The sequence below is a fragment of the Nycticebus coucang genome, chromosome 4 (assembly GCF_027406575.1).
Source record: "Nycticebus coucang isolate mNycCou1 chromosome 4, mNycCou1.pri, whole genome shotgun sequence".
Classification (NCBI taxonomy): domain Eukaryota; kingdom Metazoa; phylum Chordata; class Mammalia; order Primates; family Lorisidae; genus Nycticebus; species Nycticebus coucang.
Window position 1 is genome coordinate 90356941 of NC_069783.1, and position 25052 is coordinate 90381992.

Here is a 25052-nt window from a genome sequence, read left to right on the forward strand (position 1 = left end):
AGTTCAAAGCTCTCCAGGCAATTCCAGCATGCAGCCAGGCTTGAGAATCCCTGTGATGTCTCCAGCTTGGATCCCTCCAGCAGATCCAAGGCAGGAAGGCTGGTGTGCGCTCTGACTGTCGGGAGTCGAACCTGATGCACGAGTAAAATACCTATGTATTCTGGGCTCTTCTCTTCCTTTGACACACATGTGAGCACAGACCATGCCTGAAGCTGCAGTCCATCTCAGAACCAAACTCTTCGCCTCTCCTGCCAAAATGTCAGTATCAAATTCCTGAAAGTGAACCGGCGGCAGGGGAAACAAGCCCCCTCCAAATGCCAGAAGACTTGGTATCCTCTGGGTCCTACCCAGGGCTAGGGATGGGGCACAAGAAGCAGAGAGCCGTATTTCCTTCGAACAGCTCTCCCACCGCAGGACTGGAGGAACGCAACCTCAGACGTAGGTCGTACTTCAGGGTGATCCTAAGTTTCGCAGGGATGCACGTAAATTCCATCTCCTAGCTAAGTTAACCGGTTAGCACTTCCCGTCCCTCTCTCAGGAGCATGCGCTTACCAGAGTTTTCAGACGTCATATTAGAGCGCGCCGCCGCGGAGGCCTCTGGGAGATGAAGTCCGCGTGTAGGCAGAGCATTGATTGGGAGCGCGGACTCTAGGGCAGTCTACGCAGGCGCATCTTTCCCGACCTGGAGAGGTGCTATCTTCCCTGGTACTCAGTGCTGGAGGTGAGGGGTGTGTGTGTTTGTGCCTTTCAGGAGCGGAGTAAGCACAGCGGCTGAAAGAAGGGGACACTAAGAACTTGGGGGAGGTGCTGTGGTACGCGGGAGAAGCCAGCCTGCACGAGAGTGTGTGTGGCGACGACCCGGCTCTGATAGGTGCAGGCGGAAAGTTGTCCCCCATCCATGAGTGCGTTTGTTTCGTGGGCTGTGGGCACCTCCTATGTCAGATGCTGTACTTTCAGCTTGGAAATTTGGAGTCTTCCTCCGCCCCTCTCGTTCCTTATAACGAGTGGAATTTGACTCTAACGCTAAATGTCCCTCGCTCCAGCCCCTCCCTCTTTCCCAAATAGCGCTTCACATAGCCTCCTTTAACTCCCTATACTGAGTCTCTGCACAAATACTGCGCGGAGAGGGGACGGAGGACATAGGATTTGATGTGAAAAAGACACCAAAGAAGTACTAAAACGTTAGGCAGATTTGAAACGGTGATAATTTTTACTGGCGTGCAGGAACAGTGGAAACAGGGATGAAAAAAGAGTACTCTGGGGCCAGCCACAGAGTATGAGGGCAAGACCCAGAAGGCAAGGTGGATTGGATGAGTCTGATCCAGGGACTAACAAAAATAAAACTATTTTAGGACAGTTATTCTAGAGGTCACATTCAGCACTGGAGTCAGTTACTCTGCGTAGGCTGAGCAGGCTGTTTTGGACCTGAGTTATGACTGTTTTAGTGGTTGGGAAAGGTACAAGCTTGCAGGGGCAGGGGCAAGGGCTCATTTGAAGTTTAGAATGGGAATTTAAAGGAAGTTTTCTCCAGTTATAACTCTTAAGATCCAGGAATAAGAAAAGGGAGAGCAAAAGTGGAGGTGATTCTTTGCTGGCAATAACTCCATGTGAGTTTGATGGATTTGGGAAATCCTGAGTGTTAGTGAGAGCTTACTGAAGTGACTGCTGATGGAATCTAAGCCTAATGAGGGGTGACGTCTACACAGCAGGGAGCTTACTGATGATGAGCGCTTTGGTTGTTTCATGGCCACGAGCTTTTATATTAACCACTATTTGTGATTTGTTTAGTGCTCCGTGTATTAAAGTCAAAATCTAATAAATGAAACTTTAAAATTGTCTTTAAACATTTAACATTGAGCACTTTCAATTACAGTTTCAGATATAATTTGATTTGTCCAAACAGCTCTTGTCCAATAAGTCTAAAATATGAACGATTTGTCTAAAAATGCTTTAGGAAACATATGGAAATATTTTGCTGGCTCGGCACCTGTAGTTCAAGCGACTAGGGTGCCAGCTATATACACCGGAGCTGGTGGGTTGGAATCCAGCCCAGGCCTGCCAAACAACAATAGCAACTACAATCAAAAAATGGCCAGGTGTTGTGGTGGGCGCTTGTAGTCCCAGGTGCTTGGGAGGCTGAGGCACAAGAATCCCTTAAGCCCAGGATTTTGAGATTGCTGTGAGCTGTGAGGCCATGGCACTCTACCCAGGGTGACTGCTTGAGACTCTGTCTCAAAAAAAAAAAAAAAGAAAGAAAAGAAAAAAAGAAATACTTTGCTACAAAGTTATTACTGCTCTTACACTTAAATCTGCTCCAAAAAAGCAACAACAGAGGGTAATTCATGTTTTCATTTTTGTCTTCCTAGTATTATAACATTACTTTTAGCTAATGCTTACTTTATTTAGCACACTATTCTAAATGCTTTATTATGTATTATCCTATTTAAGCATCAAGATAACTGCAAAAGATAGATATTCATTATTCCAGTTTTACAGATGGGCAGACTGAGAAGTTAACAAATTTTCCTAAGTCCCCACAGATAGTAAGAGCCAGTCCACACACTGGCTCTAGACTGAGCCTGCACTCCTCATGACTATACTAGGGGTGTCCAAACTGTGACCCACAGGCTGTGTGTGGATTATTTGAGGCTTTGTTTATCTGTGGTGTTGGATATTGCCTGGACTTTTTTTTGGTCATCAGCTTTCATTAGTGTTTGTTAAACATGTGGCCCATGCCCACCAATCCAGGAATGGATTAACAAGCTGTATATGTATATCATGGAATACTATTCAGCCACAGAAAAGATGGTGACTTTACATCTTTTGTATTAACCTGGATGGAGTTGAAACACATTTTTCTTAATAAAGTATCACAAGAAGGGGGAAGCAAGAATCCAGTATACTCGATTCTAATATGAGGACAATTGATGCTAGTACATAGTGGGGGCATGGAGGAGCAGAGAGAGGGAAGAAGGGAGAGGAGTGGGGGCTCATGCTGTGTGACACACCTCTTGGGGGGGGCGGGACACAATTATAAGTGGGACTTTACCTAACAAATGCAAGCAGTGTAACCTGGTTCTTTGTACTCTCAATGAATCCCCAACAATTACAAAAAAAAAAAAAATGTGGCTCAAGACAACTTCTTCTTAACAGACCAGAAAGGAAAAGAATATTGTCTTAGCTAATACAAGTTGCAGGCTCTGGTTATCAACTAATGATATATCTTTGTTTCTCTTTGTGTATGCTTCACTCTCAGCCTCCTCCCAGCAAGATTCAACCCCCAATCTCTCTTCTGGTTGAAATTTTTTATATATATTGTTTCTCTATATTTATTTTTCCAATGAGATTATTTTTTTCTTTTAAGTTTTTGCTTTTCACATAGGTTTTAGTTTTGGCAAACTGGTGTTCACCCTCAAGGTAATATTCTTTTAAAGATTTGCTTGACTAGTGTTGAATAACACATTGTTAAATAATTCAGGTCTGCTTGGCAGCTTTTAACTCCATACTATAATTTGTTTTCATAAAGAGATAGTCACATATATAACCGCATGTATAGACCAATAGACCAGAATAGAAAATCCTAAAGCATACCCAAGAATATTAATAGACCCATTATAGAATAGAGTTAAAAGCTGCCAAATGGACCAGTAAATATATATTGATCTGGTCTTTTGACATTTTTGAAAATTTATTTGTGCCTTATTAGTATCCTGCAATTAGTAAGTCCAGCTGAAGGGCTCATACCCTAAGGGAGAGAAAATTAAGTCTGCTCAGTTACTTTGCCTCTTTAGAACCTGAGGCTGGTTCCTTGTTAGGAGCATACATTCTTTTTTCTACCTGCTTGCTACATATGGCCCCTGTACTAACTAGTCCTCTCTGTTTGGGGTATGTAGCTTCTATTTCTGGAAGGAGCTTATCTCCATTCCCTGGGTTTCTTTTTCCATGCTTATATGAACAAATCCAAGTATATATCCCAAGGGTACATCTATGTTTTGTGAATAGTCATATAATTATTTATATAACTAAAGGTGTACATTGCCTTCTTTCCTTCTTTGTATTACAACCTGTTTTGGTATATTTTATATTAACTTTTTGATTTTAAGTATGAAACTCATAGTCTTTCAAAATTGAATTATTTCATTTAGCAATAATAACTGTTTATTATTTACGTGACCAGTGAGAGCCAATGTCACCTGAGTTTTCTTTCTCTCTTTTTTTTTTTTTTTGTCTTTTTGAGACAGAGTCTCACTCTGTTGCCCAGTCTAGAATGCTATGGCATCAGCCTAGCTTACAGCAATCTGAAACTCCTGGGTTCAACTGATCCTCCTGCTTCAGCCTCCCAGGTAGCTGGAACTACAGGTGCCTGCCACAACACCTGCCTAACTTTTCTGTTTTTAGTAGAAATGGGGTGTCACTGTTGTTGGTCTTGAAGTCTGCATTTCAAACAATCCACCGCCTCCACCTCCCAGAGTGCTAGGAATATAGGCATGAGCCACCACACCTGGCCTAGAGACAGGGTCCTGCTATTGCCCAGGCTGGTCTTGAACTCTTGAACTGAAGCAATCCTCCCACCTCAGCCTCCCAGAGTATTAGGATTACAAGCATGAGCCACCTCACCCGGCCCACCTGAATTTTCTTATTCAAAGATGTGGAGTCAACTCAAATTATGAATGCCCTGAACAATATTCATTAGCTTTCCCTTCAATTCTACTTCTCTGTTGCTCATCTTGATGAATTATAATTATCCACACCGTTGCTACATTGGCGATCTAGGTGATCTGGGAATCATTCTTGCTCTTCCATCACTTTCAGCCTCCACTTCCAGCTAGTCTATTGTCTATTGTCCTTAACGGTGTGACAGTAGATCCTCTTTCTATTTCTGCTGCCATGATTTTCATTCAGTTCATCATTTTTCTTGTTTAATTAATAATAACAGTCTCCTGACTGGTCTGTTCACTTCTATTCTTACCCTCCTCTAATCCCATCCTGCCATAGCTATTCAGAGTAGTGTGGCTGCTTGTGTCAGGGACACTCAAGATTACTGCCATGTCAGGGATTCTCTGCAAGGACTCAGGACTCAGCCTATAGTTGTACTCATGGCTAAGATTATGATGGTGAACTTGCAAGAATACACAATCAGATCATGAGGGGGAAAGATACAGGCATAGTGTGGAAAAATCTATGTGTGGTTTGTGTTCTCTCACTCCCATGAGGGCTTACACAGAGCACACTCCTCCCCCAGCAACAAAAAAGCAGCAACATATGTGATGTTTTTGCCCAGGGAAGCTCCTTAGATACTCAAGAGTCCAAGTTTTTTATTTAGGGCTGATCACATAGGCACCCTCTGCTTAACACATACCAAAATTCCAGACCACCAAAGAGGAAGGCAGATGTTCAGTTGTTTGCACAAAATTGTTACTACCCTTATCTCTTAGGGAACTGAGGAACCCTCTCAAAATTGAAGTTCCCAAACAACCAGCCACAGACCAACCTTGCAAGCAGAACTTTGTAGAATAGCAGTCTCGGGGGTGGTGCCTTTGCTCAAGGAGTAGGGCGCCGGTCCCACATGCTGGAGGTGGCGGGTTCAAACCCAGTCCGGGCCAAAAACCACGAAAAAAACAAAAAAAAGAATAGCAATCTCAGATTCTGCTACAGCTTTTCTGCACACCACCCTCTGTCCATTCTGTTATTCTTCCTGCACTCCAGGGCTGTCCAACCATTTCTTTTCCTTCTGCAACACATTGGAAGAATAAGAGTTGTCTTGGGCCACACATTAAATACACAAACACTAATGAAAGCTGATTGACAAAAAGAAAAAAAGGTTCTTGCACACTGTTCATGATATTTGACACCACAGATAAACAAAAAGTCCTCACAAAATCAGCATGGGGCCTGCTGATTGCAGGTTGGACACCCTGCTGTACACCAAAGTAAAGACATACTCTTGTTTAAAAAATTTAAACTGTAAAGAATTAAAAATCACTTGTAATGCCACCACTCAAATTCTATCCCATTCCATTCCATATATTCCATTAAAATAATATATATTCTTCCTTTTTACATGTATCTTCATGTTCAAATATGTAATTTTACAGGACTGAATTCTTCATTTAATATTTTGTGAATTTCCTTTTTTCTTCAGTTTTATTTTGTTTTTTAAGAAACAAAGCATTACAAGTAAAATTGAAATCTCCTGAAAATTCCTCCTCAGTCTTATTTCCCTCTCTTCCTTGAAATGCAATTTAGTGCTTATTGTCCTATATGGATTTTTTCAGGTATTGTTTCCTTGTTTTTTAATTTTATGTAAATATTATACAATAAGTAATTCTGTAACTTTCTTAGTTTTGCTCAGTAATTATGACTTGTAGCTCCAGTTCATCTTAATCCATGTATTATATATACATATATATTCACATACATACATATACCATCATAACTTACACATTATCCAATTGATGATATCATTACTGGTCTTCCCCCCAGTGTTTTGTGATGCTACCTCAGTCATATATCATGCTTCCCTAAATTCTTGGATGTGTTTTGAGATTTTCTATTCTAGTCTTTTGGTCTGCCATCTATGTAGCTATCTTTTCATGAAAATAAATCATTATAACATAGAGTTGAAAGCTGCCAGGGAGACTTGGGTTCAAATTCTACTTCAGTCTCTTAAAAAGCCTAAATTTCCTGATCTGTAAAATAGTACCTCCCTTATTGGTTTATGAGGATGGAATTTATCCTTATAAAAAGCATCTAGCACAATGTCTGACAAATAGCAGATAATAAATTCTGGTTGTCACTAAGATGATGTTTAATAATATTTCACGTGTGTCAGGGCTGAATTATAAAATTATTTGACCAAATCTCCTATTTTAGAGATTTAGGATATTTCGAATTTTTGATGAGGTATTATAAAGATTAAATGAAATAATATATGCAAAGTATTTAGGAAGGTATCTGGCATATAACCCTCAATAAGATTAGTGTAGGTGATTAATAAAAAGCTTTGTACATATTCTTACTTATTTTCCGAAGATAAATTTTTTTCCTCCTAGAAGAAAATTGCTCAAAGGGCAGGTATGTTTCAAGGCCCTCACTACAAGTTGCAGGGATCTTTCTAAAACACAAATCTGATGACACATCCCTTTCAGTGATCCCCATCCCTATGGAAAAAGGGGTAGACAAAGCTCTCCTTGAGGAAACTGGTTTCTGCCTACTTTTCCAGCCTCATCTTTCCCCATAGCACCACTCACAGCCTAAACTTCACCAAAAATTGCTTCCATAGCAGTTTTGGTCGTTAATCCTTTCCATGGAAAGACCTGCTTTCTTCTTTTGGAAAAACTTGAGGTTGTGCACTTCCATTCCCCCAATCAAAACTTACCTTAGATCCCACTTCTGTCAAGAAAGCTGCAGTGTCCCCCGCTCCTGTCTGGGTAGGTGAGTCTCTGAGGTGCTCTCATAGGCTGCGGGGCTTCTCTCTTTATGGCATTCACCCATCTTGGAGTGGACACTATTTTGTTTACTTGTTTGTGTATGCTAGGTCAAAGCTTCTGGAGGACAAGGACAGCATCTTAGTTTTTGTGTTTGGTATACATAGTTGATGCTGAATAAATGCTGGTTGAAGAGAAAATGAATGAATCACAAAAAGCAGTGACCATATTGCCTTGACTACAGAAGAATGGTCCATGAGCCACAAACACACCTGTTCCTCGCCAGGACCACAATCTCACCCTGCCCACCCAGCACCCAAATCCCAGAAATGCTGGATTTCACTATGTTGTTTTATCAGACTCTTGATTGTGAGAAATGGAGATTTCTCCATTTCTCAAGTAATGATAAAGATTAACTCAAGTAATGATAAAGATTTGCAAACTGCCCAGGATGATTAGAGTTTTCTGGAAATCCAACAATAAATAAGGCTTGTCTGCATGGAAATTGGAGCCCACAGATTCCAATACTAGGTGAGGCGAGGGACTTTAGGGCCAGGAATTCTTAGGTCTTTGCACGACTTCATCACTTATATGACAGAGCTGTTCATCCCTCTGCCTGCTTCTTGTCCCACTGTCTGTGAAGACCTTTTCTCTACCTCTTACCTCCTATTTGCCCACAGGTTCTTCTTCCTGGTAACTTTGGTTCTCCTGATCCTGTGGCTACTTCATTCAGCACCTCCAATATCCCTTCAGCTCATCACTCACTTGTCCTGATATTTCTTAGTTCATGTTCCTGAGGAATGATGTCATCTTTTTAAGCCAGATCACATCTGAGTATACCAGTCACCTGTGCATTGCCCACCTATTGCCTAGTCAGTGTGGCTCTAGGAGAGAGACACAGTGTCATGTGTTACAAAACGGGCTGCTCAAGGGATGGTCCTTTAGCAGAGGCTATGAATGGGGTACTTTTCCTTTGAAGAGGCTACAGGTTTTCCTTGACATGTCTTGTCTATATAGTCATCTACAAGATTGCTTATGGTTTCTATCCAGTAATCTTTCAGGGCACTATTGAATGTCAGTTTGTAAGTACCATATGACCTTAATATGTTCTGAGTCCTAGGAACAGAACTCTGCCTCTCGGATCATGGTAAAACAAGCACTGTGTTGTCTTCTAACTCACAATATCCAAGGCCATTGGCTCTGGAAGGGCTGGGGTTGCTCTTAGACTTGCTTTACTTTGGCCTCCTTTTTGTAGGGTATTGGGAGTGAGGGTGGGGACATTTCTCACTAGTATGTGGAGAGTTCTTGGGACAGAAGATGATAAAACAGGATTGGTCTTTCTCATACCCTCTTTCTCATCCCATGCCTCTGCCTCATTAGGACACTGCCCCTTTCTATAAAGAGAGCACTCTGGAGGGAATGGCTGCTGTGTCTCTGACAGCCAGATGCCAGGTAAGGTGGGCTTTTGTCTTTCTGAAATACTCCATAATGTAACCAGTTCTCTTTTTCTATCCTGAAACTGCTTTGATCAGATCCAACAAGGCAAATGAGTAACTCTGTAGGGACCACTTCCTGCCCATTTGAGTCGAGGTGTCCTTCATAACCTTTGCTTGCCATAAGTACATGCCCACCAGCCCGTCACCAGGCACATGACCCCTGGAGCTTTTTCTCGGAGTGATTTCCCCTTAAAGCCGATGGTATGGTTTGGGGGATTGTGGGCTGATTTTGGTCTTGATTTTGGTACATCCAATATGGACTGAAAGTAAGCCCCAGTGTTCCTAGGAGTGTTGGATTAGGCAGGGAACGTGATAACACACTGTAGAGCACCTTGGACATTGTAAGTCCTGAAGAGTCTTATGTGAGTAGAAACACATGGTTTGCCCCATTGCTGCCCAAGGGCAGAGTCTTGAATTTTATATGCTCTGGCCTAGAACTTCTGCAGACACACTGGAAACTCATCTGAGGTTTTATTACTTTTTTTATTTTAATTTTTTTTTTTTATTGAGACAGAGTCTCAATTTGTCGCCCTCTGTAGAGTACTATGGAATCATAGCTCACAGCAGCCTCAAACTCTTGGGCTTAAATGAGTCTCTTGCCTCAGACTCCCAAGTAGCTGGGACTACAGATGCCCGCCACAATGCCCAGCCATTTTTTTGTTTGTTTTGTTTAGCAGGTCTGGGCCAGGTTCAAACCCACCAGCCTGGTGCATATAGCCAGCACCCTAACCACTGAGCATGCTGCCTGAGGTTTTAGAATTAGGAGTAAAGATACAATCTTAGTCACAGAGCAGAATGATCCTAAAAATAATCTAGTCAACACCATTATTTTAAGATTTGTAAAAGGAAAAAAAAATATGGGGCGGCGCCCGTTGCTCAGTGGGTAGGACAGTGGCCCCATATATGGAGGGTGGTGGGTTCGAGCCTGGCCCCAGCCAAACTGCAACAAAACAAAAAAAAAAAAAAGGAAAAAAAATTTGTAAAAAAACAATTGGCAAAATTTAAGTAAGGCTGTAGATTAAATAATATATGGTGTCCCAAAGGTCACCATACATAAGGAAAATAGGAAATTATAGCTAAATAAATCTTTATTTACAAAATGTTCTTTATATGTTGACTACCTCTTTCTACAAACACAGGAAGTCTCTCCCACTCATGGCGAACATGTTCCCATATACAGTTTTCTATGTATGGCAACTTTTGAGACACCCACTATAATATCAATGTTATTTTCTCCTGTTTATTATTATACTATGATTATAACAAGAGTATTTCTTTTTAAAATAAAATATATACTGAAATGTTTAGGAATAAAAACACATGAAGTTTGCAAGAGGTTTAGGCAAAAGATAGGAGAACGTATGCAATAAAGAGAGACAGAAGGATAAAGCAAATGTGCAGAATGTTAGCATTTGGGGAGGCTAGGTGAAGGGTACATGAGAATTTTTTGTTCTCTTCTTACAACTTTTCGGTCAATATGAAAAAGAGCCCCTTATAATCAGACGCTCAGCTGTGAGTGGTGTAGGATTATGACCAAGAACTAGGTGTCTTGTGTGACTGTGCCACTTTTCCCAAATTCTTCAAAGTCCTACTTTATCAGAACTATTTCCCTTTTACCCCTCCATGTCCTCAAGGGTTATCATCTTTATAACCTTTCTGTATGAATCTTTGTGATTATGTTTTCAGGAATCAGTGACATTCGAAGATGTAGCTGTGGTTTTCACAGATGAAGAGTGGCAGCATTTGGTCCCTGTTCAGAGGGACCTCTACAAGGAGGTGATGCTGGAGAACTATAAAAGCATCGTCTCACTGGGTAAGGAGAGTTTTAATCTGTACTGTGCTAATGTGGAGGTTGAGAAATTGATACCTCTTCTACCCCTGCCTGGGTTCTGAGTCACCTGAGAAACAAGGTAAAAAAGTTGAGAGACATAGTATACGGGTTCTACAACAGTCAGCTTCTTCATACTGAACCCCAGCACCAGACAGAGATGCTCCCCCAGCCCTAGGCAGTGTTGGGCAGCCTGCCCCTGCAAAACAGAAGGGGAGCCTGGGAAGGCTGAGGGACAGAGCAGAATGTGTGCCTTGGGCAGGGAGCCTGGAGTGAGCAGAAGAGGCTCAGCTCACTATGCCCAGTTCTTCTCCTGGCTCATCAGTCAAGTAATTTACTCAGCTCCATCCAGAGGACTCAGCGCTGGGAAAGGGGCCATCTTGTTGATGGGGAAAGCCGGGGGTGGGATGGGGTGGGTGGAAAAGGTGTTCTCTTTTAAAAAGCGAGATATGCGGGGTAGGAATAGAGGGTTGTGCCTCTGATTAGGTTACAAGAGATGTACTTGATTTTGGATATTCATCTTATGTACACTCTTAGATGTTCACAGAGACATTTTGTAATTATAGAGACTTGTGTAACAAAGAGAAAGTTAGGAGTTACTGCTGATTGTCAGATACTAGTGAGAAGTAAAGTTGGTTTCCTGTACTAATTGAGAACCTGTCAGAGCTCCAAGGATCCTAGGCTAAGAGTCCACAGCTGGCTTAAAATAACCAGCAGGTGGCAGTAAATTGAGTCACTGCAGATTTCATGTAAGACTGGTCAAAAAAACAAATGTTAATGCTCCAGATTAACCTAATCAGGCCAAATAGTTTCCCCACACAGAAGAGAATGTTTGGGAGGTATTACAGAGACTGCTGAGCCTTTGTCATTGGTTTTGGCAGATGAAATATTGAGGAAAATGGAATCCTTAAGGTCAGAGACAGGAAGCCACAAGAAGGCGATGGGTGTGGCCGTTTTTTCAGCAGAGAATCAGCATACAACCCAAGAGATGATCCTTAGCCCCAATAAAAATGTGCTTCTTTTTCCGAGGCTGGGCCTTGGAAAGTTTAGAGCTCGAGTCTACTTCCAAGAGGGAATCTGTTTCTTTTTTTTTTTTTTTTTTTTTTTTTGTAGAGACAGAGTCTCACATACCACCCTCAGGTAGAGTGCCGTGGCATCACACAGCTCACAGCAACCTCTAACTCTTGGGCTTACGCAATTCTCTTGCCTCAGCCTCCCGAGCAGCTGGGACTACAGGCGCCCACCACAACGCCCGGCTATTTTTTTGTTGCAATTTGGCCAGGGCTGGGTTTGAACCCGCCACCCTCGGCATATGGGGCTGGCACCCTACTCACTGAGCCACAGGCGCCGCCCGGGAATCTGTTTCTTGTACACATATAACCAAAACTGGATGGTTTGTTTCTAGGAATTAGCAGTCCATAGTGTACTCAGATGTTCACCGTACCATTGTTTGTTAATAGCAAAACATTAAAAATGGTCTGAAATGTCTATCAGCAGAAAATTCATAAAATAATGTTATTCCATATAACAAATATCATGTAGTTATTAAAATGATGAGGTAGATTTCTTAGTTGAAATAATATTTTTAACTTATGTTAAAAATCAATTTTACACATTAGCATTAATTATCCAGTTTTTAACAGACTGTATGTATAGGTATCTTTTGATATCAAAATGAATGGAGAAAAAAATAAAAACTAAGAATGAAAGGTTACTTTTATTTGTACATACCTCTCATTTTCCTACAATGAACACATCTGACTTTTCTTAATAAAAGCATAATGATACAAGTAAACAAACAAACAAAACTGGGCACCTTTTTACACTTTTTTAGTTAAAATGATCTTTTTTCATTCTTACTCCTGTAAGTCAAGGACCCTCGTCCTATCAGAACCTCCCACTTACTCCATGGGGGAAGAATAAACACATTGATTCAAATAGATTTTGTCAGTATTCTGAGCAAGTGCCACCTGTTCATTTTTAGATTCTCAGTCCTGGCCTCCATCCAGAGGTTCCTCTGCCTCATACTCTACATTCTTGGCCTGTGCGTTCTGCCTTTTGGATTTTCCCTCTGAAAGACTTCAGAGGCCAAGATTAAGCTTTGGACTAGTGATGTATTTTCATCACATACAGCCACCTGGCTTGTTTATTTTCCTGAGCAGGACTTCCAGTTCCTCGACCTGATGTGATTTTTCAGTTGAAGAGAGAGGAGGAGCCATGGATAGTAGATCTTCATGGATCGGAGGAGAGAGAATGTCCAAAAAGTGTCTTTCTAGGTAACTGAGTATGAACAAGAAGGGGAAAAGTTTTGTTGTTTTGTCTTTTTTTTTGGCTGTGTGTGGGGCAATATTGGATATCATCTTTTTCTCAAATTCATGTCTACTTATTATTTATTTTGTATCACCTATTAGCATTTACTTTTTTCTCTATACTTTAAAGTATTATTCATCTATATTCACTATATGTTTATTTCCTCAGATCTTTCATGTTGCCCATTCACATGTTGGTATTCCAGCTGATTGCCATCCTTTCCATTCAGCATGCTCCCCTAATTGTCCTACCCATGCTCCCAAAGGACATTCTCCTATTTTCCGTGATGTCCACTGTCAATTTTATTCCCTGCCGCCTTCCTCCTTCTCAAGTGTCAGTCTCTCCCTAGTGTAAGACTACTGGTAGAAGCAATCAGTGACCATATATTACTATCAGATTCATTATAGTATCCCTTCTATTTGCTGTGCTGTTTTCCTAGCCTTGGAAGGAAACCGCATCTGTAAGCCTGAGATTCAAGATGCTTCAGAAGAGGAAAATTCAGAAGAATCATTGAGGGAAAGACTTGGAAGGCAAAATCTTCTGTGTCCCAAATTTGAAGATCATGTACAAGAGGTGGGGTTGGAAGCAGAGAAGGAAAATCCTGCAGTTGCAACTTGCAAGAAATCTCTTTCCCAGGAGAAAAGCTTACAGCAGGGGTCAGCCTCACCCAAGAAAATTCTCACTAAAGAAAAGCACCAGGAATGCAGTGACTGTGGGAAGACATTTTGTGATCATTCCTCCCTTATCCGCCATCAGAGGGCTCACACTGGAGAGAAGCCCTATGACTGTCATGAGTGTGGGAAAGCATTCAGTCACAAGAGCAGTCTGACCAGGCATCTGATGTGTCACACTGGGGAGAGCCCCTATGAATGTAGCACATGTGGGAAGGCCTTCTTTGACCGTTCGTCCCTAACTGTGCATCAGCGAATTCATACTGGAGAGAAGCCCTTTAAATGCAATGAGTGTGGAAAAGCCTTCTTTGACCGCTCTTCCCTTACACGACATCAGAGAATTCACACTGGAGAAAGTCCTTATGAGTGCCATCAATGCGGGAAAGCCTTTAGCCAGAAAAGTATTCTGACTCGCCATCAGTTAATCCATACTGGCAGGAAGCCCTATGAATGTAATGAGTGTGGGAAAGCCTTCTATGGTGTCTCCTCGCTGAACAGACACCAGAAGGCTCATGCTGGTGAGCCTCGCTACCGGTGTATTATGTGTGGCAAAGCTTTCTTTGACCGTTCATCCCTCACACAACATCAGAAGATCCATACTGGAGAGAAGCCATATGAATGCAGCGAATGTGGCAAAGCCTTTAGCCAGAGATGCCGTCTCACGCGGCATCAGAGAGTTCATACAGGAGAGAAGCCCTTTCAGTGCAGTGTGTGTGAGAAGGTTTTCAGTTCAAAATCATCAATTATCCAACATCAACGGCGTTATGCCAAACAGGGAATAGACTGAGTTGGGTTAAAGCTTGAATCAGACAAAAAACTCCATAAAAATTTTAGATAGGCCTCCTCTATCTTAAACAAATCCATCATTTGGTCATTCTGCCCATTCTGGCTATGATTCTCCTGTCCTGCCTGTGTTCCAGAGTGTTTAATAAACTCTCTGTTCCTACTGTGTTATGAAACTGGTAGGGCTGTACAGAAACTAGGAGATAACTCTAAAGATTAAAAAATTTGGAAAGATTGGTCAGACAATAGGATAGATGTTAGGAGGATATCTCGAGACACTCTTCTTGTCTGAGAACCCAGGCCCCTGGTATCAACGCACTTTAAATAACTGGAGGCTGCAACGGGAAGGAAAAGCCAAAATTATATCAGAGCAGCACTGGTTTTTTTTAGAACTGTTTTGATAGCTGTTAGTCCCTCTCTCTTGGAGCTTTTGGGGCACTAACCTTGCTCTCTTGTGTCCCAACTTTTAGATCTCTTAATACCACTACTGCTAATGGCGCTTATTGAGTGCTTCTTATGGGGTAAACACTTAGCTAAGAGTTTTATAGGGAATAGATTCATTGATCCATATGCCAACCTTACGAAGTATGTACTGTTACTATCCACATTTTACAGATGAGCACACTGAAATTTAGTCACTTGTCTAAAGTGACAAAGTTGGTAAAAGGTAACACCAAGTCTTGAATACAGGTCTCTATTCAATGTCTGTTCTCTTTACCATTATGCTCTAAGGTTTGTTGGTTTTATAATTTAGGTATGTACATTGTCTCCTCAACTAGATTGTAAGCACTCGGAGGTATGACTTAATGGTTTTTTTTATCTTACACAGTGCCTTACAAATAGTAAGTGCTCAATATTTATCTGTATGAAAGACTTTTATAGTTACCATGTTCTCTCCATTCAAAACATCTCTTGGGTTAATATCCTTGCTCTGAATTTTCACAGCCCAGCTTGTACTTTTATCATCCCCATCTCCATTACTCCAGTAGTCAATTCTAGTTGTTTTCTCCTTTCATTATTGAAGAGGGATATGCCAAGCTATATGTACCCAAATAAACAAAGACTTAAGTCTCACATAATATATGATATGAGTCAATCTGTCTTTCTTCATCTTCATCATCCATAACATTTGTTGTCCAAAGTCACCATTTAGGAGGAAGAGGTAGCTTGAAGAATTTGTGGGATATTTGTAAGGTCTAGGCTCATATCCCTTCTCTCCACAATCCAGTAAGCTGGAACCCAGCACCTGCAGGCTAGGCAAGCAAAGAAGCACCTTGCTATTTGGTTAACAGCAAATGCCTCTGAAACAGTGACATTTTGCATATTACTGTTAGGCCATTCTTTCCATGTTCTAACATCTTCCTGTTCGTTATAGCCTTCTTCAAGCACTAAAACAGCTCCCTATTTAAGGTCTGCCTTAATATAACCCCTACTGCTGAACTTTACATCCTGACTCCCAGACTTTTATTCCCAGGGCCCTGGCCTATAGTTTTATTTTATTAAAGGACAGGCACTAGGTGACCATGACTATAGGCATCTGCATTCCTTTTCTGTTTGCTTAAGGTGAAGTCCAGAAAAAATTGATTCTTGGTTTTGAAAGGCTGTCTAAAATTAAGATTACCTTACATGAATCGCAGCAGATCAAGACAAATTTCCCCCAGAAGTTAAAGTCTAATTGGAGAAGCTGAATTGCTAGACAGACTTCTCTCCAACCTACTAACACTGTTATCCTTGGTCCACTTTAGAGCAGATAAAACTTTTTATGTGTGGACTTTTGAAGCAACTTGAGGAAAAACATCACAGAATCTATGGGTGTGGATAACATCTGATTTTGTTAATAATGTCAAGTAGAAAATAAAAAGAACTATTGACAAACTGTTGGCTGATGGCTGTCTCTGAGAGTTCTGAATCTTTAATTTACTGCCTTATTAAAAATAAGTCAAGGGTCAAGTATTTCCCTAAGACATTCTGCCACTGTCAGCAAGATGAGATTGGAACAAATTCAGAATTCTAATGAACATTTTTAAAATGTTATCCTTAGAAAAGATAATTATTGACTTTTGAATACATTGATAATTAAAACAGAGTGGGGAGGTAAATTTGATAGTTTTCTCTTTGTTCCCTTTTTAAATGTGGTGATCTGCATTTTTTTAAATGTGAATACTGTTCCATCTGCTAAAAACTCAGAGGAAAGGGCCATTTTACCTTTTAATTAACATCTACCAAATGGCATGCAGTAGTGGAGGCCTTAAATTTTGATGTTGAAGTTGGGGAGCAAAGGGCTGGTTTTTCCTCCATTTCTGATTCCTGGGTTTGGCTGGTCAACAAGCCAGATCCTAGAGGTTAACCATCATACATATTACAGAAAAGTAATACAACTGAAGCTACTTCTGACCTTCACCTTGTTTATATATTGAAAGATACTCATAAATCATCTCTTGATTAATATGTGTTGGTCTAGCCAACTTTCTTTTCTATATACAGTACATTGATTCTTGAATTGCAGTATAAATTTGACTACACTTAACACACAAATAATTTGCTTTTTACCGTCCTGCCACTCAGATATTTGTTTTGTATTGTAAACTGATAAAGATGTAGGTAATTAAAATACTGATGTTGATCAGTATATTAATGATAATAAGTAAATATCTGTCAAAAGAGAAAGGAGAAAAACCCAGTACATAGTATCATCAAGTTGGTCACTGCTGTGGGCAACTGAGCCTCAATCTCATTGGGACCTGAGAAATTATAAAGAAAGAGACTGAGAATTGTCTGTTCTTGGTGTGGATGTGGGGAGCATGTACCCAACAGCTCCCATCCCCATTAGTCAAATGTTGCTGCAGGAACAGGGGTTTCTGTAGCCATCCCCACTACAGAATCATGGGGTGTAGTTGAGGTGTGGTGTTATTTGGTTATACGTAAGTATACGTATGTGAAGTAGTTTGCTACATTTAAGGGGTAAAATTTGAGTCAAGAAGATATATGTATGCACCCAAGGTGCCCAATGTGAGGGTAGAAAGTGAATTCATTTGAATATATTAAGCTTGAGATGCATGTGAAATAACCAAGGATATGTACAAATGGAGAGTGGGGAGATTGGTTGAAAAGAGGGATCTCAGCTATGTAGATGATATCTGAAACCATGTGAGTGGAGAGAAACTGATCAGGAAGAAGGGATACGATAGGAAGAGAAAAGGGTCTAGGACAAGTCCTTAAGGACTATCATGATTTAAATGGCATGGAGGCCCATCAGAGGAGAATGAGGAGGAAATAGAAAGGTAAGAGAAATAGTAAGTGAGAAAGTGTCACAAAAGAGAAAAAAATGTTCAAGAAAGAGGGAGTATGGGGGTGGAGGAGGAGAGAGTTGAAACCTATCTGTATTTCAATTCTCATAACACTCTCATCTTTCCTACTTACCCTTTACTGTTACCTCCTTCGTCTCCTTTCTTGATCCATTCAGTAGTCATTGACAGTTCACTTTCTGAGGTATTAGCCTGTCTGCCTACTTATTCCATTCTGCTTACACTCCTTGACACAACAAACTGCCCAAGTCATTCCCGTGCTTCTATTAGTATTTCCTATTTTTCTGCATGTACCTCTTAATTGCGCTCTTCTTTTGGATATACATAGGGTTAACTTCTTTCTTTCAGATTCCTGCTTAAATGTCACTTCTAGACAACCACGTTTATGGGTCCCTCTGCGGAAGCTCCCACTCATTATTTCCTTCACTGTCCTCTTCACTATCTCTTCTGTTTATTTGTTGTCTGTCTAATAGAATATAAACATCATGAGGGCAGGGACTGTGGCTATCTTATTCATTGGCATCCCAGTAGCTTACGGTGCCTAGCACTTAATGGCCACGTTACATGATAAATATCTAATTCATGAATAACTGGCACTTATTTAGTGGGCTAAATCTCCACCTTCCACTTCTAATTTCTATCCTTGTCTTTTCTTCTGTCACTTTTCATGCTTTCCTAGTTATTTTTCTTTTAAGGAGTTACCAATAAATGAGATAATAGTGTGTGTTCATTTTTTCTTAATATATACAATGTTTTCTTTTTTACTAGGACTAAAAGTCAGAGATACTTATTTTGTATTTGTTTTAGACCAGAAGGCTGCAAGACAAAGCCAAGGCTCAACTCAAAGGCAGGATGTTTCTAAAAAAGTAAAGTCACAAAAGACATTAGTGGAAAAACTCAGAAAAGATGGTCCTCTGGATCCTGCACTTGGATCTGAGAAACCTGAGGGTATAAAAAAGGAGAATCCTTCAGGGGGAACTCTGAAGAAATCTTCCCCTAAGGAGAAATACTCAAATCAAGGATCCATTCCTGCCAAGAAAACTGATATTAAGGGGAGAAATTTTGAGTGGGAAGACCTTATATAAACACATATCCATTAGCTGCCCTCAGAGGACTCACACAGGAGAGAAGCCTTATAACTGTCAAGAATGTAGGAAGCTATAAGAGTAGTCTTAAGAAATACCTGATGTCCTGCACTGGGAAGAGCCCTTTTGAATGCAATGACCAATTGGAATTTCTATGACCAATTAATCTTTGCTGACCATCAGTGAACTCATACTGGAGAGAAGCCCTTTCAGTGTAGTGAATATGGCAAAGCCATTTTGTCCCCTCATTGTTTACTCAACATCAGAGAATTTATACTGAAGAAAGTCCTTATGAATGTACAGAATGTGGGAAATCCTTTAACCAAAAAGTTATTTTTGCTCACCATTAGGTCACTAACTCTGGAGAGCAGCCCTAGGAATGCAAGCGGTATGGCAAAGTTCTGTTCCATTGTTCACCCCTCATTTGCCACAGGAGAGCATGTACTAGAGAGACTTCTTTTGAATATAATAAAAGTGGGAAGTTTCTTTGAGTGCTCTTTCCTTAATTAGCATCACAAAATTCATAGTGGAGACAAACTCTATAAACACTTGGAATGTGGAAAAGCCTAAAAATAGCTTATTCAACCTCACAGACAGCACACTGGAAAGAACCCAATACAGGTAGTAGGTGTGGGGAAGTTTTCAGTTGCAAGTCCTGTATCATTGAATATCAGTGACATTATGCTGAACAGGCCTCAGAGTATCAGGGAGGTCCTTCAGCCAGACAGGCAATCCCTATAGAGACTGAAGATGCTTTTGTTCAAGATAATGAGGATTTATGTGTGAGCACCTTCTAACTACTGCTTATTCTCATGCCTCCATTTGGTACTACAGTCTCAATAAATAGTCTCAATGGACCATGCCATAGACTTCCCCTGAGATACCTCAAATTTGAGATAACACTTTGAGGACCCCCAAACTGGTCAGAAACTCTGTCCAATTAGTATGCTTCATAGGTGTTTGAGAGAGATTCTAAAATAGGCATTATGTCTTTTTATTACACTTTATTTATATATGTATGTATTGCTAGATTGCTCTGTGAGGACAGGAACTATTTATCTGTGCATTGTTGTGTTCCCAGTGTAGTACCTGGCACTTATCACATATGTTCTGAATGAATGAACACCTGTCTAGTCATAAGAATTTGAGCCTCAAATCAAGTACACTTTGTAGAACTAAAAACTTTAGTAAAAAAAATAAACATCAAGCTTGTATCTACTTAGGGCTGCAAATGCCTTCACTATAGTTGTGCTCTTAGATCTTAAATCCACTCCTCTTATATCTTCCAGGGGCTCTGATTTTGGTCACATGTTTTGTTCTTTATTTCACTTCTTAGGACTCTGAACTTTGGCTCTTCTGGTCCCATAACCTGACTTCTGGGCTCTGGTAGTCTAACCCATCACTGACTATTCTTGTTTCTATGGTAGTAGTAGTTGTTTTTACCTTTGTTTAATATCACTGATGACCAAGATTCCTTAGTCTGGCTCTGCCATTCCATGGCACACCACCTGGACACACCACCTTCCCTTTCTAATCTTATATTCACTTGTAGCTGCTGAAGGGGAAAATATCAATACCGAAAAGTTCAAAGTCTAACCAACAACAAAAATAAATAAATAGGACTCGATTAAATTTAAAAGTTTCTGCACAGCTAAAGAAATAATCAATAGACCAATAGACAACCTATAGAATGGGATAAAATATTTGCAAGCTACACATCCAATAAAGGGCTAGTATCCAGAATCTATAAAGAACTCAAACAAATCAGCAAGAAACAACCCCATTAAAAAGTGAGCAAAAGACACAAACAGAAGTTTTTCAAAAGACAATAGATGACCCATAAACATATGAAAAAAATGGGGGATGATTGGAAGATGGTGGACTGAAGCCAGCTTTCCACAGAGGCTCCTATCCTGAAGGAGAGTTAGGGCACAAAAATCTAGCAAGTAACCTGATGAATTCGAGCAACACCAAGCGAGAAAGTTAAAGAACGCACATCAACCCTGCTGAGGAGAGCTGCAACCACAAGGAAGCAAACAAAAGATACAAAACCCATCACCAAGTGGAAGGGAGTCCCTCCTCCCCCACCTGATCAGCTTAAGGGCCCCACAAACAAAAGGGCAGAAATCAAAGGCCCTCCCACTACACTTCATGGGAGAGACCTACTACAAACTGGACCTACCTCCCTTACTAGGATGCCTAGGCATTCTCCTGCCAGGCATAAAACTGTATAAATCTGTAAATATCCTTTGCCGGCAACCCTGAGCTCCCAGCACTTCCCTCCACTCTCTCTGAGGTCTGAAAGCCTGTCACCCAGGAGTTCGGATTCTTGGGTGACTCCTAAGGGGGAGAGGACAGTCCCCGAGCTGCGGCTGGTCAGTGCTGATTCTGGGGCACGGGAGAGAGGTGAGGACAGTCAGCAGAGGGAGACCCTCACCAGGGCGGCGCTTCCCTGAGGCGAGGTGCAGCAGCCCTCCTTGGGCAACAATACAACCAGGCATATAACTGAGTCGAACTGTGTGGACCTCACTACAAGCTGCTCTGAGCTCCCTGCTGCTCCAAGCTCCTGGCACTCCCCCCGCCCTCGCTCTGTGGTCCGGAGACCTGAGCGCCTGCCGTGTGACCAGGCAGGGAGCTGAATCTGTTTTTCGCTGCCCGGCGGTTCTGGGCTCCAGCTGCCCCCCCCCACACCACCCCCACTCTGAAGCCTGAAGGCTTGAGCTGCGGCGGTACAACCGGGAGCGAGACTGGGAGGAACTGAATTTGCTCACTGTTGACCAGGCTCCCTGCGGCTCAGAGCCCCTGCTGGCTCTGAGCTCCCGGCGCTCCCCCTGCCCTCGCTCTGTGGTCTGGAGACCTGAGCGCATGCCATGTGGCTGGGCAAGGAACTGGGTGAAGCTGAGTCTGTTCGCTGCCTGGCGGTTGTGGGCTCCAGCCGCTCCCCCCACCCTGCCCTCACTCTGAAGCCTGGAGGCTTGGGCTGCGGCCATGCGGTAGAGCCAAAGATTGGGAGGAATTGAGTGAGCTTGCTGCCGGCGGCTCTGAGCTCCCAGCGCCCCATCCTACCCTCACTCTGGGATGTGGAGGCCTGTCCCCTGGGAGTCCAGATTCTTGAGGGATTTGCCGGGGCATAGACAGTGCCCAAACTGCGGCTGGTCAGTCCTGACTCTGGGACACAGGAGTGAGGCTGGGGGAGACCCACATCAGAGCGGCAGTTCCCTAAGGTGGATGAAGCCATACCCCCTGCCTCCCTGGGCAACCAGAGGAGGCCACTCCTGAGTATAGGATTTGCCTGAGGTGACTCACAGACCCTGGAAACATCCAGGGTAGGGCCCACTCAGAGAACTGAGTCTTCAACCCAGAGTAAGTGCTTCACTGGGGTCAAACAGAAGCCAGCTGACAATAAGTCAGAACCACTCAGCCCAACCACACCAGACAGGGCCCCAGTCTCTTAGGCTACAACACTGAACGGGCCCTCAACAAAACCCTAGGGGAAAAATCAAAGGGAGTAAAACAACCATGGAGCGCAATCAGCGGAAAATCTCCGGTAACATGAATAACCAGAATAGATACCCCCCCCCCCAAGGAAAGAAATGGCAGATGTAATTGAAGATCCCATTCATAAACAACTAGCAGACATGTCAGAAATCGAATTCAGAATTTGGATTGCAGACAAGATTGATAAAATGGAATTAGGAATCCGAGGAGAAATTCAAAAGTTGTCTCAAGAATTTAACGAATTTAAAGACAAAACCACCAAAGACTTAGACACACTGAAGCAAGAATTTGCAGCCCTTAAAGATATGAAAAATACAGTAGAATCCCTCAGAAACAGAATGGACCAAGCAGAAGAAAGGATTTCTGACATCGAAGATAAAGCCTTCGAACGCTCTCAAACTCTCAAAAAGGAAGAGAAATGGAGAGCAAAAACGGATCATTCTCTTAGAGAGCTCTGGGATAATTCGAAGGCAAATATACGAATAATAGGAATTCTGGAAAACGATGAAGTGGCATCGATGGGCACAGAGGCCCTTATGCATGAAATTATGAAAGAGAATTTTCCAGACATGCCTAGAGATTCTGAAATTCAGATAGCAGACAGTTTCAGAACTCCAGCACGATTCAACCCCAATAAGTCATCCCCCAGATATATCATAATTAGCTTCACTAAAGTCAACATGAAGGAGAAAATTCTCAAGGTTATCAGGTGAAAGAAAGCCATTACCTACAAAGGTAAGAACATTAGAATGACTGCAGATCTCTCTGCTGAAACTTTTCAAGCCAGAAGAGGGTGGTCATCGACTTTTAATCTCCTAAAGCAAAATAACTTTCAACCCCAGATCTTGTACCCAGCTAAACTGAGTTTCATCTATGATGGAGAAATTAAATACTTTAATGACATTCATTTGTTGAAGAAATTTGCCACAACCAAACCAGCTCTTCAGGATATTCTCAGACCTATCCTCCATAATGACCAACCCAATCCTCTACTGCAAATGTAAACTCACTCAGAAACTTCTGATCAAACTCCAACTTCTACAATGGTGAAAAGATTAAAATTGTCCACTGGACTTTTGAAAAACTCGATACCCAAAATTTCACCAAACTTATCAATAATCTCCATTAATGTGAATGGCTTAAACTGTCCTCTAAAGAGAAATAGGTTAGCTGACTGGATACAAAAACTCTGGCCGGATATTTGCTGCATACAAGAGTCACATCTTACCTTAAAAGATAAATATAGACTCAGGGTGAAAGGATGGTCATCCATATTTCAGGCAAATGGTAATCAGAAAAAAGCAGGTGTTGTAATTCTATTTGCAGATACAATAGGCTTTAACCCAACAAAAGTAAGGAAGGATAAAAATGGTCACTTCATATTTGTTAAGGGTAATACTCAATATGATGAGATTTCAATTATTAATATTTATGCACCCAACCAGAATGCACCTCAATTTATAAGAGAAACTCTAATAGACATGACCAACTTGATTTCCTCCAGCCCTGTAATAGTTGGAGATTTCGACACTCCTTTGGCAGTATTGGATAGATCCTCCAATAAGAAGCTGAGCAAAGAAATTTTAGATTTAAACCTAACCATCCAACATTTGGATTTAGCAGACATCTACAGAACATTTCATCCCAACAAAACTGAATACACATACTTCTCATCAGCCCACGGAACATACTCCAAAATGGATCACATCTTAGGTCACAAGTCTAACCTCAGTAAATTTAAAGGAATAGAAATTATTCCTTGCATCTTCCCAGACCACCATGGAATAAAAGTTGAACTCAGTAACAACAGGAATCTGCATACTCATACAAAAACATGGAAGTTAAATAACCTATGCTGAATGATAGCTGGGTCAGAGATGAGATTAAGAAGGAAATTGCCAAATTTCTGGAATAAAATGACAAGGAAGACACGAATTATCAGAACCTCTGGGATACCCCAAAGGCAGTCCTAAGAAGGAAATTTATAGCGCTGCAAGCCTTCCTCAGGAGAATGGAAAGAGAGGAAGTTAACAACTTAATGGGACATCTCAAGCAACTGGAAAAGGAAGAACATTCCAACCCCAAACCCAGTAGAAGAAAAATAACCAAAATTAGAGCAGAATAAATGAAATTAAAAACAAAAGAATTATACAACAGATCAATAAATCAAAAAGTTGGTTTTTTGAAAAGGTCAATGAAATAGATAAACCTTTGGCTAACCTAACCAGGAAAAAAAGAGTAAAATCTCTACTCTCATCAATCAGAAACAACAAAGATGAAATAACAACAGACTCCTCAGAAATTCAAAAAATCCTTAATGAATATTACAGGAAACTTTATTCTCAGAAATATGAAAATCTGAAGGAAATTGACCAATACTTGGAAGCACATCACCTTCCAAGACTTAGCCAGAATCAAGTGGAAATGTTGAACAGGCCCATATCAAGTTCTGAAATAGCATCAACCATACAAAATCTCCCTAAAAAGAAAAGCCCGGGACCAGATGGCTTCATGTCAGAATTCTACCAAACTGTTAAAGAGGAATTAGTACCTATATTACTCAACCTGTTCCAAAATGTAGAAAAAGAAGAAAGACTACCCAACAAGTTCTATGAAGCAAACATCACCCTGATCCCCAAACCAGGAAAA

At 41.3% G+C, this 25052-nt stretch overlaps 1 protein-coding gene across 2 annotated transcripts; it reads left to right on the forward strand.

Annotated features, from left to right (window-relative positions):
• Window positions 1–611: 611 nt before the first annotated feature.
• Window positions 612–16379, forward strand: ZNF2 (zinc finger protein 2). Of its 2 annotated transcripts, XM_053590190.1 has the most exons (5): window positions 641–721; window positions 8808–8879; window positions 10610–10736; window positions 12914–13027; window positions 13501–16379. In XM_053590190.1, exons 2-5 carry the CDS (start codon window positions 8847–8849, stop codon window positions 14517–14519), a joined length of 1293 nt encoding a protein of 430 aa, XP_053446165.1. In that variant the 5' UTR covers window positions 641–721; window positions 8808–8846; the 3' UTR covers window positions 14520–16379. The 2 variants fall into 2 exon arrangements, with proteins under 2 accessions (XP_053446166.1, XP_053446165.1); XM_053590191.1 differs by lacking the exon at window positions 8808–8879 and having other exon boundaries at window positions 612–721.
• Window positions 16380–25052: the final 8673 nt, after the last annotated feature.